Source organism: Oncorhynchus tshawytscha, linkage group LG22, assembly GCF_018296145.1.
Source record: "Oncorhynchus tshawytscha isolate Ot180627B linkage group LG22, Otsh_v2.0, whole genome shotgun sequence".
Lineage (NCBI taxonomy): Eukaryota > Metazoa > Chordata > Actinopteri > Salmoniformes > Salmonidae > Oncorhynchus > Oncorhynchus tshawytscha.
This window is the reverse complement of record NC_056450.1, coordinates 33,489,986-33,504,985: the sequence shown is the minus strand read 5'-3', so window position 1 is coordinate 33,504,985 and position 15,000 is coordinate 33,489,986. Positions and strand designations below refer to the sequence as shown.

General features: G+C 45.5%; 1 protein-coding gene across 1 annotated transcript in view; it reads right to left on the bottom strand.

The window, feature by feature from the left end:
- Positions 1-15,000, bottom strand: part of cacna2d3a (calcium channel, voltage-dependent, alpha 2/delta subunit 3a) — a 333,265-nt gene that overhangs the window by 144,904 nt on the left and 173,361 nt on the right. The window contains exons 8-9 of the mRNA XM_042304106.1: positions 14,816-14,966; positions 6,644-6,718 (exon numbers count right to left, since the gene is read on the bottom strand). Of these exons, the coding sequence (XP_042160040.1) occupies positions 6,644-6,718; positions 14,816-14,966 (226 nt within the window). The remainder of the gene's footprint in view (positions 1-6,643; positions 6,719-14,815; positions 14,967-15,000) is intronic.

The following is a 15,000-nucleotide window of genomic DNA, read 5'->3' as shown; positions in this document are numbered from 1 at the left end:
TATAAGTTATATTCTTAAAGAATCACTGTGTACAAATGTTAAATACTAAAGTCAAACCATGTTGAACAATGATATCTTGATGCAGTGCATGTTTGTCTGTGTGTGTGTATGTGTGAGTGTGACTGTGTGTGTATGTGTGAATGTGTGTGAGTGAGTGAGTGAGTGAGTGAGTGAGTGAGTGAGTGAGTGTGTGTGGGTGTGTGTGGGTGTGTGTGTGTCTGTGTGTGTCTGTGTGTGTCTGTGTGCGTGTGTGCGCGTGTGTGCGTGTGTGCGTGCGTGTGTATGCGTGTGTGTGTGTGTGTGTGTGTGTGTGTGTGTGTGTGTGTGTGTGTGTGTGTGTGTGTGTGTGTGTGTGTGTGTGTGTGTGTGTGCGGATGGACGGGTGGGTGGGAGATAAATCAGGTGAATATTGATACGCTATACTTATGGGCTAACTTTCACTGAAATAAACAAATATGTGTTTATTTGACAGTTAAGGACTCAATCTTTTTTTGTAGAGACAGATGAGTCCTTATGGACAGTTGAGGCTTTGAACAGTTTTAGTAGAGACAGAAAGCTGTGACTTCATACGACCCCTTCAAGTTAGACATTAAGCTAATCCTCTACCGCAGGCTAAGACGCAATCTGAGGACTGACTCACAGCACAACAAATAAACTGTAGGCCTAATACTAACAACCACACACACACACACACACACACACACGCACACACGCACACACACCCATCCACCCACACCCACACACACACACACACACACCCATCCACCCACAACCACACACACACACACAGACATGCACACACACCCATCCACCCACACATACACACACACACACACCCATCCACCCACACATCCACCCACACCCGCACCCGCACATACACACACACACACACACACACACACACACACACATGCACACATACACACACGCGCACACACACACACACACACACATGCACACACGCACACACGCACACACACACAGAAACACACACAGAAACACACACGCACACAGACATACACACACACACACAGACACACACACACACATACACACAAACACACACACACACACACACGCACACACACACAGAGACATGCACACACACACACACCCACACACACACACACACACAGACATACACACATACACACACAGACAGACACACACACACCTTTACAACAACAAAGAACAAATCAGATGTGATTTTTTTTATCAATACACTGAGCACAGAAGGCTGCTGAGGGGAGAACGGCTCATAATAATGGAGTGGCATCAAACACATAGAAACCATAGAAACCATGTGTTGGATGTACTTGATACCATTCCCCTCATTCCACTAGCTATTACCACCAGCCTGTCCTTGCCAAGGTGCCACCAACCTCCTGTGACACTGAGTGTAGAAAGCAGTAAGAACTGTTTCCTAACACCACACCCCCTTTTTTCCCCCAGAACAGCCTCAACTCATTGAGCCATGGACTCTGCAAGGTGTCGAAAGCGTTCCACAGGGATGCTGTCCAATGTTGACTCCAATGCTTCCCACAGTTGTGTCAAGTTGGCTGAATGTCCTTTGGGTGGTGGACCATTCTTGATACACATGGGTAACTGTTGAACGTGAAAAACCCAGCAGCATTGCAGAGCTGGACACACTCAAACCGGTACGCCTGGCACATACTACCATACCCCGTTCAAAGGCACTTAAATCTTTTGTCTTGCTCATTCACCCTCTGAATGGCACACATACACAATCCATGGCTCAATTGTCTCCCCTCCATCTACACTGATTGAAGTGGATTTAGCAAGTGGATGTGTGAGGTTTCACATTAAAATTGTTCACGTTTTGCCCACGTGAAAAAAATGATCCCCATGTGACCTTTTTTCTCCACATGTTTATTTTTCACCTGATTATTTTCTACCACTTGTGGTCTCCCATCCAGGGACCGACCCTGATTATTTTCTACCACTTGTGGTCTCCCATCCAGGGACCGACCCTGATTATTTTCTACCACTTGTGGTCTCCCATCCAGGGACCGACCCTGATTATTTTCTACCACTTGTGGTCTCCCATCCAGGGACCGACCCTGATTATTTTCTACCACTTGTGGTCTCCCATCCAGGGACCGACCCTGATTATTTTCTACCACTTGTGGTCTCCCATCCAGGGACCGACCCTGATTATTTTCTACCACTTGTGGTCTCCCATCCAGGGACCGACCCTGATTATTTTCTACCACTTGTGGTCTCCCATCCAGGGACCGACCCTGATTATTTTCTACCACTTGTGGTCTCCCATCCAGGGACCGACCCTGATTATTTTCTACCACTTGTGGTCTCCCATCCAGGGACCGACCCTGATTATTTTCTACCACTTGTGGTCTCCCATCCAGGGACCGACCCTGATTATTTTCTACCACTTGTGGTCTCCCATCCAGGGACCGACCCTGATTATTTTCTACCACTTGTGGTCTCCCATCCAGGGACCGACCCTGATTATTTTCTACCACTTGTGGTCTCCCATCCAGGGACCGACCCTGATTATTTTCTACCACTTGTGGTCTCCCATCCAGGGACCGACCCTGATTATTTTCTACCACTTGTGGTCTCCCATCCAGGGACCGACCCTGATTATTTTCTACCACTTCCAGCTACATGTGGTCTCCCATCCAGGGACCGACCCTGATTATTTTCTACCACTTCCAGCTACATGTGGTCTCCCATCCAGGGACCGACCCTGATTATTTTCTACCACTTCCAGCTACATGTGGTCTCCCATCCAGGGACCGACCCTGATTATTTTCTACCACTTCCAGCTACATGTGGTCTCCCATCCAGGGACCGACCCTGATTAGCTTCAAAGGCAAACCAGCAGTGGGATGCAAGGTGCTATGCTGCTGGAAGGAATGTGCCAAAACTTGCAACTCGAAAGAATGGAGCGAAAGTAAAGGCCAAGGTATTGTAACCAAAGACAGGGACACTATCATAAAACCGTTTTTACTGAACAAAAATATTTAGCATCCATTTATCAATGTATTTGCTTTCGCTGTTTACAACTATTTCCCTGCAATATTTTGTTTTACCAGAAATGCTTTTGGGTATTTTGGGTATTTATTTTCAATACTTAGAAATGTGTTCTCTGCAGACATATTGTTTGATATTAAAGGCACAAATACAACTCACCAGAGGATTACACCATATAACACTATTATTCTAGTAAAGGTGGTTAAAGCGACAATCCTTAACTGAAAAATTTGCGTCCTCCCCACCACATTTGTGGTAAAAAGCTGAGGGATAGGGCTGGAGAAATGCAACCATTCTCAAATCCATAGACTACGCTAGGTTGCTAGGAATGACCATCGATGAAATCAAAATGATAGTTTAACCATGTGTTTACATTTACTGTGTTTACAAACAGTGGAGTAAATGTGGAGTTTTCTTACACCTGAAACTGCATATTATATTTTAATTTTCACATGTCGAATTGCAAAAACAGTCACATATAAAAATCTAATTTGCAGTTTCATTAAACTAAAACACGTGAAAATCTCACTCACGTGTGAAATTGGAAGTTCACATGTGAAAAACAATCACAACTTGCAATTCCAAATGTTAAAGGGAGATTTTCACAGGTTGAGTTGTTTTGCATGAAATAATGTTTTACGTGAAATGGTATATCCGATTCTCACATGTGAACATATTTAACACGTGAATATCGCAAATTTCACATTTGAAACTATAATTCACATTTGAGGTGAAAACATGATATTTTCCTCACATGTGAAAAGGTGGTGTTTACAATGGATCTCTACATTTAATACAGGCGGAAATATAATTTGTGAAACTGCAAATTTTGTATGTTTTTTTTTGTTTGGGCACAGACACAATTTGTAATTTGTATATAACTGCCTGAATGTTGCTGGACCCCAGGAAGAGTAGCTGCTGCCTTGGCAGGAAGTAATGGGGATCCTTAATAAATTCAAATACAATATACACACACACACACAAATAGAAAAGTGTGGGTAGCCATTGGCTAACGGAAGGCTTAGCAGGATGGGAAAATTGAATTTTGAATACACCCCTGGAAATGGGTCCATGCAGAAATAGAAAGTAAAGTGTGTGTATAACTGAATGAATCCTTGAGAATGGGACTGTGGAAATGAATGCAGGTTTCTAACTGTGCTTCCCTCTCTACAGTAATAGGCAGGCAGGCAGACTATCCCCTGTCTCTCTCCATCTCCCGGACTGGGATTATCACTGAAACCATCTTAATGGGACTGCCAGCCACACACACACACAGGCACACAGACACATGCAGACACATGCACGCGCGGGCGCACGCACACACACACACACACACACACACACACACACACACACACACACACACACACACACACACACACACACACACACACGCACACACACACACACACACACACACACACACACACACACACACACACACACACACACACACACACACACACACACACACACACACACACACACACACACACACACACACACACACACACACACACACACACACACAGACCAGAGGGCTGCTGAACCTCTCCACTCTGAACATCAGGCACATTCCATCAAGCCTCAGTTTCAAGTTTTAATGTCATGTGACTTTCTTGCAAGCTCCAAACCCAAAAATGCAATAGTCAGTATCAATGCAACACTAAAAATAAATAATAAGGTAGAACAAAAACATGAGAAATAAAAATAGGAAATGAGAAGAATAAGAGAAAGTAAGAAGCTATATACAGGGTCAGTTCCAGTATCATATTTACAATGTGCAGGGATACTGGGGTGCTGGAGACAGATGCACTACATGACCAAAAGTATGTGGACACCTGCTCTTCAAACATCTCATTCGAAAATCATGGGCATTATTATGTCTCCCCATTAGTTTGTCTCCCCTTTGCTGCTATAACAGCCTCCACTTTTCTGGGAAGGCTTTCCACTAGATGTTGGAACATTGCCACAAGAGGTCGGGCACTGATTAGGCATGGCTTGTAGTCAGCGTTTCAATTCATGCCAAAGGTGTTCGATGAGGACAGGGCTCTGAGCAGACCAGTCAAGTTCTTCCACACCCATCTTGCCAAATAATTTCTGTGTGGACCTTGCTTTGTGCACGGGGGCATTGTCATGCTGAAACAGGGCCTTCACCAAACTGTTGCCACAAAGATGAAAGCACAGAATCGTCTAAAATGTCATTGTATTTTGTAGCGTTAAGATGTCCCGTCACTGGAACTAAGGGGCCTGAACCATGAAAAACAGCCCCAGACCATTATTCCTCCTCCATCAAACTTTACAGTTGGCATTATGCATTGGGGCAGAAAGTGATCTCCTGGCATCTGCCACACTCAGATTTGTCCGTCGGACGTGCAGATAGTGAAGCATGATTCATCACTCCAGAGAACGCGTTTCCATTGCTCTAGAGTCCAATTTATGTTATTTATTTTATATATTTTTTTATTTAATCTTCATTTAACTAGACAGGTCAGTTAAGAACAAATTCTTATTTAGAATTACAGCCTACTCTGGCCAAACCGGACAATGCTGGGCCAATTGTGTGACACCCTATGGGACTCCCAATCACGGCTGGTTGTGATACAGCCTGGAATCGAACCAGGGTCTGTAGTGACGCCTCTAGCACTGAGAAGCAGTGCCTTAGACCGCTGCGCCATTCGGGAGCCAATGACGGCGAACTTTGCAACACTCCAGCCGACTCCTGGCATTGCGCATGGTGATCTGAGGCTTGTGTGCGACTGCTCGGGCCATGGAAACCCATTTCATGAAGTGCCTGACGAACAGTTATTGTGCTGACGTTGCAGAGGCAGTTTGGAACTCGGTAGTGTGTTGCAAGCAAGATCATAGGATATTTATGCGCTACGCGTTGCAGCACTCGGCGGTCACGTTCTGTGAGCTTGTGTACCACTTTGACGAAATGACTTGTTGGAAACGTGGTATCCTTTGAAAGTCACTGAGCTCTTCAGTAATAACCAATGTTTGTCTAAGGAGATTGCATGGATGTGTGCTCAATTTTATACACCTGTCAGCAAATGGTGTGGCTGAAATAGCTGAATCCACTAGTTTGAATGGGGGGTCCACATACTTTTGTAAACATAGTGTATGTATAGGGATACGGTGACTAGGCATCAGGATATACGACAAACAGAGTAGCAGCAGTGTAAATGATCATTGTATGTGAGTGTGTGTGTGTGTGTGTGTGTGTGTGTGTGTGTGTGTGTGTGTGTGTGTGTGTGTGTGTGTGTGTGTGTGTGTGTGTGTGTGCGTGCATGCATGTGTGTGTGTGTGTGTGTGTGTTTGTGTGTGTGTGTGTTTGTGTGTGTGTGTGTTTGTGTGTGTGTGCACAGTCTCTGGTTGGATGGTCTTTACTGTATGGCTAGCTGGATCCTTCAGGCAGCTTCTAGAACATGGATGTGTTTCCTCGTGTGGAACACACACTCACAGGGTCATATGCGTGTGTGTGTGTGTGTGCGATGTGTGTGTGAGTGTCAGTATGTGTGAGTGTGTATAGTCATCAGAATACAAAGCGTTCTGGGATAGGTCTCTTGGGAGACATCATATTTGATCATGGTCATAAGGAACTGTTATGCTGTATTAGACTCACGTCTTTGTTGGTGACGTCAGCTTGGACCAGAGTTCCATTCAGGCATGGCTCTACATAGTGTACCTCGTCGTTGTACTAGACAAACACCACAGGGACAGAGAGAGGGGAGAGAAAAAGTCATTGGAGCAAATACTGTTGTTATATATCTGTAAGACTGACCAACACACACATATAGATGCATGTATACACACATATAAATCTACACACAGAACCGTGGGTTAAGTGGAACCTTTAGAGTTCAAGCCCCCTGAAAAAATGGCACCTGTGTGTATATGTGTGTATGTGTGTACATGTATACGTGTGTGTATGTATACGTGTGTGTGTGTGTGTGTGTGTGTGTGTGTGTGTGAATGTGTGTGTGTATGTGTTTATGTGTGTGTGTGTGTGTGTGTGTGTGTGTGTGTGTGTGTGTGTGTGTGTGTGTGTGTGTGTGTGTGTGTGTGTGTGTGTGTGTGTGTGTGTGTGTGTGTATGTCTGTATGTGTGTATGTGTGTATGTGTGTGAAGATGGCGCCGGAGAGGATGGCTGCGATTTCATGGGCTAACCAACCGTGCTATTTATATATATATTTTGACATTGTTTGTAACTTATTTTGTACATAATGTTGCTGCTACCGTCTTTTATGACTGAAAAGACCTTCGGGAAATCAGAACAGCGACAACTCACCTTGAACTGGATGAATAATTTATCTTTAATGAGTCGGACGAGAGGGATTTACTCCAGACACCCAGGCCCTCATCCCCGTCATTCGCAAGAGAAAGAGACGGAAAAGATATTGCGGAAAGAGATCGGGGTGCCTTGTGAGGATCCGCCGACAAGTGGCTAATCTGCCCTTGCCATCCGTACTACTGGCCAACCCACAATCGCTGGAAAATAAATTGGACGAGCTAAAAGCACATACAGTATATCCTACCAACGGGACATTAAAAACTGTCATATCTTATGTTTCATCGAGTCGTGGCTGAACGATGACATAATTAATGAACATACAGCTGGCGGGTTATACACTGCATCGGCAGAATAGAACAGCAGCCTCTGGTAAGACAAAGGGTGACGGTCTATGTATATTTGTAAACAACAGCTGGTGCACGATATCTAAGGAAGTCTCGAGGTTTTGCTCACCTGAGGTAGAGTATCTCATGATATGCTGTAGACCACACTATCTACCTAGAGAGTTTTCATCTGTATTTTTTGTAGCTGCCTACATGCCACCACAGACTGAAGCTGGCACTAAGACCACACGAAATGAGCTGCATTCTGCCAGAAGCACCCAGGAAAAAGCTCATCCAGAGGCGGCACTCCAAGAGGTCGGGGACTTTAATGCAGGGAAACTTAAATCCGTTTTACCTCATTTCTATCAGCATTTTAAACTCTAGACCACCTTTACTCCACACATAGAGACACATACAAAGCTCTCCCTCACTCTCCATTTGGCAAATCTGACCATAATTCTTTCCTCCTGATTCCAGCTTACAAGCAAAAATTAAATCAGGAAGCACCAGTGACTCGGCCAATAAAAAAGTGGTCCGATGAAGCAGATGCTAAGCTACAGGACTGTTTTGCTAGCACAGACTAAAATATGTTCCGGAATTCTTCCGATGGCATTGAGGAGAACACCACATCAGTCACTGGCTTCATCAATAAGTGCATCGATTACGTCGTCCCCACAGTGACTGTATGTACATACCCCAATCAGATTCCATGGATTACAGGCAACATCAGCAGTGAGCTAAGGGGTAGAGCTGCCGATTTCAAGAAGCTTATAAGAAATCCCGCTATGCCCTCCAATGAACCATCAAACAGGCGAGCGTCAATACATGACTAAAATCGAATCATACTACACCGGCTCCGACTCTCGTCGGATGTGGCAAGGCCGAGAGCTGAGAGCTGCCCAGTGACATGAGCCTACCAGACAAGCTAAATTTCTTCTAATGTTGCTTCAAGGCAAGTAACACTGAAATATGCATGAGAGCACCAGCTGTTCCAGACGACTGTGTGATCATGCTCTCCGCAGACAATGTGAGTAAGACCTTTAAACAGGTCAATATTCACAAGGCCGCAGGTCCAGACGGATTACCAGGACATGCACTCCGAGCATACGCTGACAAACTGGAATGTGTCTTCACTGACATTTTCAACCTCTCCCTATCTGAGTCTGTAATACCAAAATGTTTCAAGCTGGCCACCATAGTGCCTGTGCCCAAGAACACTAAGGTAACCTGCCTAAATGACTACCGACCCGTAGCACTCGTGTCTGTAGTCATGGAGTGCTTTGAAAGGCTCACATCAACACCTTTATCCCAGAAACCCTAGACCCACTCAATTTGCATTCCGCCCCAAGAGATCCACAGATGATGCAATCTCTATTGCACTCCACACTGCCCTTTCACACCTGGACAAAAGTAACACCTATGTGAGAATGCTATTCATTGACTACAGCTCAGCTTTCAACACCATAGTGCCCTCAAAGCTCATCACTAAGCTAAGGGACTAAACACCTCCCTCTGCAACTGGATCCTGCACTTCCTGACGGGCCTACCCCAGGTGGTAAGGGTGGGTAACAACACATCCAGCACATTGATCCTTAACACTGGGGTCCCTTAGGTGTGCATGCTCAGTCCCCTCCTTTATTCGCTGTTCACTCATGACTGTATGGCCAGGCACGACTCCAACACCATCATTAAGTTTGTCGATGACACAACAGTGGTAGGCCTGATCACCGACAAAGACGAGACATCATATAGGGAGGAGGTCAGAGACCTGGCCATGTGGTGCCAGGACAACAACCTCTCCCTCAATGTGATCAAGACAAAGGAGATGATTGTGGACTACAAGAAAAGGAGGACCAAGCACGCCCCCATTCTCATCGACGGAGCTGTAGTGTAGCAGGTTGAGAGTTTCAAGTTCCTTGGTGTCCTCATCACCAACAATATAACATGGTCCAAGCACACCAAGATAGTCGTGAAGAGGACATGACAAAACCTATTCCCGCTCAGGAGACTGAAACGATTTGGTATGGGTCCTCAGATCCTCAAAATGTTCTACAGCTGCACCATCGAGAGCATTGGTTGCATCACTGCCTGGTATGGCAACTGCTAGGCCTCCGACCACAAGGCACTACAGAGGGTAGTGCGTACGGAGCAGTACATCACTGGTGCCAAGCTTCCTACCATCCAGGACCTCTATACCAGACGGTGTCAGAGGAAGGCCCTAAAAATTGTCAAAGACTCCAGCCACCCTAATCATAGACTGTTCTCTCTGCTACCACATGGCAAGCGGTACGGGAGCGCAAAGTCTAGGTCCAAGAGGCTTCTAAACAGCTTCTACCCCCAAGCCATAAGACCACTGAACATCTAATCAAATGGCTACCCCCCACCCCTTTTACACTGCTGCTACTTTCTGTTATTAAATATTTATTTTACTAGGCAAGTTAGTTAAGAACAAATTCTTACTTTCAATGATGGCCTAGAAACAGTGGGTTACCTGCCTTGTTCAGGTGCAGAATGAAAGACTCTTACCTTTTCGACTCAGGGATTTGATCTTGCAATCTTTTGGTTACTTGTCCAACTCTCTAACCACTAGGCTACCTGCCGCCCTATGCATAATTCTATGCATAAGTCACTTGCATAAGTGCATAAGTCACTTTAATAACTCTTCCCACATGTATATATCGCCTCAATTACCTCGACTACCGGTGCCCCTGCACATTGACTCTGTACCCCCTGTATATAGCCTCCACACATTGACTCTGTACAGGTACCCCCTGTATATAGCCTCCTCACATTGACTCTGTACTGGTACACCCTGTACATAGCCTCCTCACATTGACTCTGTACTGGTACCCCCTGTATATAGCCTCCTTACATTGACTCTGTACTGGTACCCCCTGTATATAGCCTCCTCACATTGACTCTGTACTGGTACCCCCTGTATATAGCCTCCTCTCATTGACTGTTGTGGTGGAAATTACAATATTTTGTTATAATACTTTTATTGCATCAAAAGGTTGTTTTATGCAACAGAATAGAAGGTTCTTATAACTCTCTATTGTGTCTGTGTGAACTGAAAGTGGGCCTCTGGGAGATAACATTGACAGGAGATGTATGATGTCTTTGTAGATACCACATTCCAGAGCATGACTTAATGCTTCTGTTCTATACTGTACCAGGGAGACATGGCTCCAGCATGGAGTTGGGGGGCCTGACACTGGTCTCTACACAATGAAAACTGTTTTAACAGCAGATACTGTCAGATACTATCTTTCATACAAATGTTAACCTTGTGACCCATTCCGTAATTCTGTGTTATGTGTTATGTAGACTGAAGGAGGATGGACTTTGTTATAGCTGGTTGAGTTCTCAGTGATCACCTCCAGGGGAGGTTACCGACCAGCTCATTGAGTTCTCAGTGATCACCTCCAGGAGTTATATAAAATGCTGTGGCTCAAACCAGCTGGTGAGTTCTCAGTGATCACCTCCAGGGGAGGTTTTCGACCAGCTCGTTGAGTTCTCAGTGATCACCTCCAGGGGTGATATAAAATGCTGTGGCTCAAACCAGCTGGTTGAGTTGTCAGTGATCACCTCCAGGGGAGATTACCAACCAGCTGGTTGAGTTCTCAGTGATCACCTCCAGGGGTGATTACCGACCAACTCCATTACTGCAGTAAACCAGCTCATCGAGTTCTCAGTGATCACCTCCAGCTTAATTTCTGCAGAAAACCATATCTTTGAGTTCTCAGTTCTGGGAGTCGGAAGTTGATTCCTATTTCTCTGCATTTGAGCGAGTGGCCACTGCACTGCATTGGCCACTCGAGGTTTGGCTGCTCCTGTTGCAATATCATTTGTCTGCGAAAGCCCCGGAAGTAGTAGCTCCTCTCTCCCTGGAAGACAGTTTACACTACAATACAGTTAAAGCTACCGTGTTGCGGGATTATGAGTTGGTGCCTGAATCTTACAGGCAGAGCTTCAGGAACCACAAAAAACCCTCTCACTGTACTTTTGTTGAGTTTGCTAGGGACAAAGAGTCTATGTTTAATTGCTGGTGTTCAGCCAGCAAAGCTAATATTCGGGAGTTGATGCTGTTGGAGGATTTTAAAATCAACCTCCCTGATAGAATTGTAGTTCATTTAAATAAACAGAAAGTGGCGACATTGGCCCAGGCAGCAGTGTTGGCAGATGAGTATGCTTTGACACAAGACTGTCTATGGTGCACTTCATTTTGAAGGCCGAACATTTACGTCATCAGTGGCTCGTTCGGGTCGCTTTTCCTCCGATGACCCTAAGACTTCGCACAAGATCCGTGAATGTTTTTACTGTCACCAAAAGGGTCACGTGATTGCGGACTTCCCGGTTTTGAAAAATAATCTGAAACAGTCCCTGTCACCATCCCCAAAATTGAAAAGCATGGGTTTAGTCCAGTCTTTGGCTCATCCGTTGGACCAAGTTATTGATTCAGCATTTGGGAAACCGGATCCTTTATCTCTGCTGGTTGTGTTTCCTTAACTGGAGAACAAGTTGATCAAAAGCCCATAAAAATCTTACGAGACACCGGGGCGGCGCAGTCAGTAATCATTACTGATGATTTACCCTGGTCCCCTGAAATGTATTGTGGCTCACATGTCATATTACAGAGTAGAGACAAAAGTACCTGGAAATAAATTCCCAGTAAATGGTAATATTCTCTGCCTCTGTCATCCTTACCCGCACGTACAATCACATACCTCTTTCACTCCACGGGGAGTTGAGTTCCCTCCTCCAAGAGGCATAACAGAACATTACAAGATTCAACAACTGAGACATAAAATGAACAAGTTCCATAGACTTGTGACTAAAAGGAATGTAATAATGTGTCCCTGAACAAAGGGGGTTTAAAATCAAAAGTGACAGTCAGTATCTGGTGTGGCCACCAGCTGCACCAGATTTGCCAGAGATGTTACCCCACTCTTCCACCAAGGCACCTGCAAGTTCCCAGACATTTCTGGGGGGAATGGCCCTAGCCCTCACCCTCCAATCCAACAGGTCCCAGACGTGCTCAATGGGATTGAGATCCGGGCTCTTCACTGGCCATGGCAGAGCACTGACATTTCTGTCTTGCAGGAAATCATGCACAGACCAAGCAGTATGGCTGGTGACATTGTCATGCAGGAGGAGCATGTCATGATGAGCCTGCAGGAAGGGTACCACATGAGGGATGAGGATGTCTTCCCTGTAACGCACAGCGTTGAGATTGCCTGCAATGACAACAAGCTCAGTCCGATGATGCTGTGACACACCGCCACAGACCATGACAGACCCTCTACCTCCAAATCGATCCCGCTCCAGAGTACAGGCCTCGGTATAACGTTCATTCCTTTGACGATAAACGAGAATCCGACCATCACCCCTGGTGAGACAAAACTGCGATTCGTCAATGAAGAGCCCTTTTTGCCAGTCCTGTCTGGTCCAGCGATGGTGGGTTTATGCCCATAGGCAACATTGTTGCCGGTGATGTCTGGTGAGGACCTTCCTTACAATAGGCCTACAAGCCCTCAGTCCAGCCTCTCTCAGCCTATTACGGACAGTCTGAGCACCGATGGAGGGATTGTGCGTTCCTGGTGTAACTCGGGCAGTTGTTGTTGCCATCAAGTACCTGTCCCGCAGGTGTGATGTTCGGATGTACTGATCCTGTGCAGGTGTTGTTACACGTGGTCTGCCACTGCGAGGATGATCAGCTGTCCGTCCTGTCTCCCTGTAGCGCTGTCTTATGCGTCTCACAGTACGGACATTGCAATTTATTGCCATGTCCACATCTGCAGTCCTCATGCCTCCTTGCAGCATGCCTAAGGCACGTTCACGCAGATGAGCAGGGACGCTGGGCATCTTTCTTTTGGTGTTTTCCAGAGTCAGTAGTACGGCCTCTTTAGTGTCCGAAGTTTTCATAACTGTGACCTTAATTGCCTACCGTCTGTAAGCTGTTAGTGTCTTAATGACCGTTCCACAGGTGCATGTTCATTACTTGTTAATGGTTAATTGAACAGCATGGGAAACAGTGTTGGATTTACTTGGATTTTTACGAATTATTTGAAAGACAGGGTCCTGAAAAAGGGACATTTCCTTTTTTGCTGAGTTTATGTCCTATCCCTCTATCCCTGATAATAATAATTCACTTTGTTTAATACACCGCTCCTAGCTCTGTGCAACGCAATATTTCTGATTCCCCAGTAAAGCACCACACGCACACACACAAATTCACACACACACACACAAATTCACACACACACACACACACACACACACACACACACACACACACACACACACACACACACTGCCTGCCGCTCTCTGATAATAGTCATCATTTAATGCATGACTACAAATTAGACTTCAAAGTCAACAAGAGAAGGATGTGTCTTTCTCTCAAGCCCCATGTTTCATTCTGATCTGTGTGTGTGTGTGAATGTGCGTGTATGTGTGCTTGTGCGCACGTGTGTGTGTGTGCACATGCAACATTTTATCCCTGTGCTCATAAAATGTATTATTGTCTCAAATATGACATGTCTACCTTCATCATCACACAAACACCATCAAACTGTCTGTGATGAATATTACGGAGTTAAACATGATGTTTCTACTTGACTGTCCCACAACCTCAGCTGACAGGGGGACATTTCAGTCAGCTAATATGATTATGACATCAAATGAAATCCCAAAACTAACAAAGACTTTGCTGTTGGTATGAATCAGACAGAAGTCTGGCAAAGTCTGATGTAGAATATCATGAGACTTAGCAATGAAAACATGCACGCACGTAAATATTCATGCACGTGCACACGCATCCACGCATGCACACACACATATAACTGATGAAAAATCATGCAACTAAGATATGATAACAATGATTTCAGAGCCGGGGGCAGGTTCCAATCACAACGTCCTATTTTGCAATTCAAATCCGAGAGCATGACAGGGGAAAGAGCTGCTTCACTCTGATCTCAGGAGAATGGTGTGTGTGTGTGTGTGTGTGTGTGTGTGTGTGTGTGTGTGTGTGTGTGTGTGTGTGTGTGTGTGTGTGTGTGTGTGTGCGTGCGTGCGTGCGTGTGTGTGTGCGTGCATTTGAGTTTGTAACATGGACTGTTATAGACTCCTACTAATGTTTGTGAGTATGAATCTACACACACACACACACACGACTCACAGCAATGACATTGAAGAAGTCGTCGTCCCCCAGTGTGTCCAGTATGGAAGAGACGGTCTGTCTGGCAATGGTCAGCCTCAGGCCCTTCATACTGCCACTCACATCCACCAAGATCACTACATCCTTAGGAGATGTGGCTGCCTGGATGTACCTACGCACGCACACACACGCACACGCACACACAC